This window comes from Penaeus chinensis, chromosome 10, assembly GCF_019202785.1.
Source record: "Penaeus chinensis breed Huanghai No. 1 chromosome 10, ASM1920278v2, whole genome shotgun sequence".
Taxonomy (NCBI): Eukaryota; Metazoa; Arthropoda; class Malacostraca; order Decapoda; family Penaeidae; genus Penaeus; species Penaeus chinensis.
In genome coordinates this window covers 35474437-35479436 of record NC_061828.1, presented here as the reverse complement: position 1 = coordinate 35479436, position 5000 = coordinate 35474437, and the positions used below count along the sequence as shown (strand labels likewise).

Genomic DNA, 5000 nt, shown 5'->3' with positions numbered 1-5000 from the left:
ATGAAACAAGCACAATACAAATTCTTAAAACAAATGCTCTCCAGTCTGGGTAAATAACTCCTTAAGTTTGTAATAACTTTGTTCTGTCTCACTTTATCAGATGTAAAAATGATTTCAAGCCTTGAAAATCACAAAACAAAACTTTTGTTGTATAACCCTTGCTATCAGGGCCTTTATATGCAAATATCACAAATCACAAGTATGGATATTACACCAAGAATATAACACTATTGTTGACACAACTAAATATTTTCCTCTAACAAGATAAAACAACTTATATACTTTTCATATACTGTTCATATATGAAAGATTTACATTTTGAATATCAGTAATATAATTCAATATATATAACAAATATTCACACATAGACAGTGAGGTATGGTAGAGTATGAAGGGGTTGGGAGAGCATAAGTAAAAAGAAAATAACAGGAACACAGGGGGAACGGACAGAGACCGGAACAAAAAGGAAATGAAAAGGAACTATAATAGGGAATAATAAATGGACTATTTTGAATAAAGTATATCTTTAGAAAATTAACAAAATGCTCTGGCAAATTTTCATTTTCAGTTGCTCTGTGAGTAAAGAGTACAAAACTAACATAGCTTATCATATCAGCTACTATGACACTTCTCTGAAATCACAAATATAAACTGTACAGCTTTACACACTAGCACTGTTATTTTAAAAAAGAACCAGATCAATGTAAAGAAACAAAAGAGATCACATATAATTTGCAGGGTTTTTTTCATCATGAATATTAGGAAGATTCCCTCTTTATGTTCATTATGTTTGGCTTTTAAACTTTCATGATTCTCACATAAGCTCTACAAAAACTTAACATGAGCTTGTTCCTACAAATCAATATAACCTCATGTTCTATTAATACCTCTGCCATAAAACATAGGCAAACAAAACAATATTCCAGAATACTGATAAATCAATCTGGCATTCACTGCCTAAATCAGATATATGATGCATTTGTACTAATACTAAGGAAGTGACCATGATATATTCAACCTGCTAAATGCCATTAGAGATTTTTGAATGATTTTCCTTCACACTTTTGAACAATAATGGCAAATCTAAATAACTGAATACTCTTTTCATCTTAATGAAAGTCAAAAGCACCTTTTGAATTTCTTACTAATGATTTAGGAGACAGATCCTATTAAAATCTATCTCTAAAGGATAGCTTTAAACCCTATTTTGATGTCAATCTTTGCAACGCCAGCAAAATCACTGCAGACACACTGTTACACTCAATTTATATTACATTAACAATAATAATAAAACAGACAGTAAAAACTCACTAAGCAAATAGTTCTCTAATAGATCCATCACTGGTATCTAGTCATCCTGATGGAGGATTATTAAGGATTGCCACTTCGTCTACCTGACATGAGGCATGTCTTTTCAACCAATCTATTACACAGCAAATTGAGCACCACCCCGCCCTCAGAGACCCACAGGTTATTTCTGCCCAGTCTTCATATTTTACTTCAAATACCATTTAACCATTGCATTATCCTGTGACAGTATGATAACCATATTGTATATATTTTTTTCAAAAAATGATAATAATAAAGTCATATACAATATACATTACGACAAAACACAAAGAGAACATGACTGATCATACTTAGTTTTGAAAACCGATTGCACTTAATGGGACCACTCCCAGGGTCCAGGTGGGGGAAGAGTTATAACCAGTTTTGAGGTGTTACACAAGGGAAGATTTTCCCAGTTGATTCTTACGTCCCAAAAGTAAGAAACTGGCCACCATAACAAGGGTATAGCTCCAAACCAAACAACAGATGGTGTATTTATTAGCACAAAATAAAGCATTGCCTTTTAACATTACCTACTGAAACATATCACAGGCAGCAGAAGTGTCTTTTTATAATAGATTCCTTTTAATGCAACTGATTTACAATGAAATAAACAACAATAAGAAAAATAAATAGATAAATAAAGAGGCAGAGACAAGTTGACTTTAATGTGTACAATATATAGGAAAGTGATATTACCAAAAAATGCACATGTACACACTTGTGAACACGTTTTCAAGTACAGACACTCAAACATAAATGCACTAAGGACCAGAAATGTATGTTATACATGACTTCTTGGATAAGCATGTACATAAATGTACTCATTTACACAGGCATACATGTAACATGTATACATGTAAATACACACATATATGCATATACATATGTATGCATTTATATACTCACATGTACACATGTATATGTTCACATACACATGTACTCACATTTACACACACAAGTACACATGTTCACATATGTGTATACATAAGCATATGTATACACATATGTATACATGTAAATCCATACAGGCACAAATGCAAACACATGTACATGTAAGTAAACACACATAAGTAGTTTGAGACAAAGAGTTCCTGCATTTATACAACAGTTGTTAGGATTTAGCCCCTTCCCACAGGGGTCAACTCTTTTTTATATTACTTGGCAACCAATTGGCATATCTTCGTGCAAAAAAATGCATTTGAAAGAGAAATGAGTGCAGTTTCTATGGTTATTAGAAAATAAATTTTCAGTTGTGAAAAATTATAAAAACTGAAATACTGAAAAAAATGATCTTTTAACCACAATTTTTGAGCCTCTATACAATATTTGCAATATTTCTTTCAATCTAATTTCTGCAAAAATGTGCAGAAAATAACAAGGGGGATTTTTTATTTTATTTAGATTTTACTTTTGAGGAAAATAAATCAAATTTTTATCTTTGGATATCAATAACATTTATACCGATTATTTTTCATCATATACATTACGTAAGTTGAGAATAGTAGTTTGGGACATATATAAAAAATAAATGAATAAACAGAAGTTCTCCATAAACAGAAGAGCTCCTTACCAAAATTATAAACATCAAATAACATGTAAATTAAAGTAAATCAGTAGGACTATTTTTCATATCTCTACTACTCCTTTTCCGCCCACTTTTTGGGACGGTCCCTTTATCCACTGTTTTTATGGTGCTAAAGAAAAGTCCTAACAAAGACAGCATTCTAAATATAACAGTGGAACACTTTAGCCAATTCATATTGCATTGTAACTGTATAAATTTCATGTCCATTAAAACCCTAAAATGTAACATGAAAGTATTTTTTTCTAACTGAAAATATATACAAAAAAAAAAAAAAAAAAAAAGAAAAAAAAAAAAAAAAAAAAAAGAAAAGAAACAAAATATCCTATGACTATTTATCATCATTTACTTGCAGTTACTCAAATATAGGGGAAAAAAAATCTTTCACTACACCTAAAAAATCAAATAAATATCAATTTCTATGCATAATATTTTTGATCCAATATCTATACAAAAAATGAACACAAATATCTTTTAAGTTTCTCCTACATTAACTGGACATGAAATCCTTTCTTCTACTAACTCTGCCACCTATCATGAAAAATTACATACATACACTAGAATGTGGAAAAATTGTACGTCCTAACCTTGAACAGTGACAATAGTAAAAACTGGCTCCTACTAAATTCAAAACTCCTACACAGACGTTGCCAGATAGGGTTACTACGGCAATTCTAAATTTCAAGAGGAGAGAAGGACAAGCAACATCATCACAAGAGAAAGTTGGTTTTGCACTGTATGTTCAATCCAACATCTGGCTGACAATCAGAAATTTGAGGTACATTCTCATAGAGAACAATCTGTCATTAAATATATATACCCACATACATCCGTGCATGACTGTGAATATGATTTTTAATGTATGTGCATGTATGAATATAAATACACTATAAATGTGAGTGTGTGTGTGTGTGTGTGTGTGTGTGTGTGTGTGTGTGTGTGTGTGTGTGTGTGTGTGTGTGTGTGTGTGTGTGTGTGTGTGTGTGTTTTCAGAATAAACAAGCAACTCTGAAAGGTAATTGATTTTGATATCTTAATAAGTACAAACACAGAGTCAAACACAGAAGATGCTTTAGGTTTTTTGAATTTTTGGAACAAATCACAACTGTACTGTTAATTTTCACTTTGTATGTTTTCAAAAATGTAATGAAAACAAAGCTTTCTTTGATGTAATTTTTGTTACATATGATCCTTGGTAAGATATCTGAAATTCAGTCAATATCTTCTTTAAATTCATATAGTATATAATTCACAGGTAAAGCAAAATGTAACATGAAAACAATTTCCGTAATTCCACAAGGGTAAATGCTCTAAAATGTCTGTGCTTCACTACAAGAAATCATGAAAGGGTTAGTTAAAGATTAATAGAATTTGTAAACACCTAATACGTAAGCAAAATCTTGCTGATAACAGGTGACCTGCACATTGGACAAACTGCAATAGTTGTGCAGCATTTACTACAGGCACACACATGGCCACAGGGCAGAAACACAACCTCACAGCCAGAATCAAGACAAATCACACATTCCGCCTCCACATACTGATCTTCTAGTGGAGGGGCTGATGCTCCTTCACCAAGGTCTTCTAGTGCAGGGGCTGAAGGGGCATCTTCATCAGATTCTACCTCTGGTGCAGATGGCTCATACGGCATGTCCTCTTCAGAAGGAGCTGATGGTTTCTGTGGTCCCAACTTTGATGCTGCCAAGTGGATCTGCAGAGCACGCTGCAAACTGTGATATGTAGCAGGGCCTATTCCCATTGCAGCTGCATCTTCCTCAGTCATGTTGAGTAAGTCGGCATAAGTAATCTTATGACGGGCAAAGACTGGAATGAGATCTGCAGCGTGAGCACCCTGAAGGACAGCTCGAACCTTTGGTTCAAGTTGCTCTTCCGCTTCTGCTAACCCTGCTGGCTTCATGGCCAAAAGACGCTGGTACTGCACTAACCAGAAATCATCTTCATTTGTATCGGAAGACCTCATGTCCCCAACACGACCAAACCATTCTATTAGCTGATTTTCTCGTTCCTTCTTCTCTGATAACAGCGATTTGAGAAGACCAGCTAATGTTGCTCTCTGATCTAACAT

At 33.4% G+C, this 5000-nt stretch overlaps 1 protein-coding gene across 5 annotated transcripts in view; it reads right to left on the bottom strand.

Annotated features, from left to right (window-relative positions):
- LOC125029486 (E3 ubiquitin-protein ligase LRSAM1-like) overlaps positions 1-5000 on the bottom strand; it is a 22765-nt gene that overhangs the window by 70 nt on the left and 17695 nt on the right. For all 5 annotated transcript variants that reach the window (XM_047619393.1, XM_047619396.1, XM_047619391.1 and 2 more), the window contains exon 3: positions 1-5000. This exon is cut by the window's left edge and continues 70 nt beyond it; it is cut by the window's right edge and continues 87 nt beyond it. In XM_047619393.1, coding sequence (XP_047475349.1) covers positions 4296-5000 — 705 coding nt within the window. In that variant the 3' untranslated portion in view covers positions 1-4295.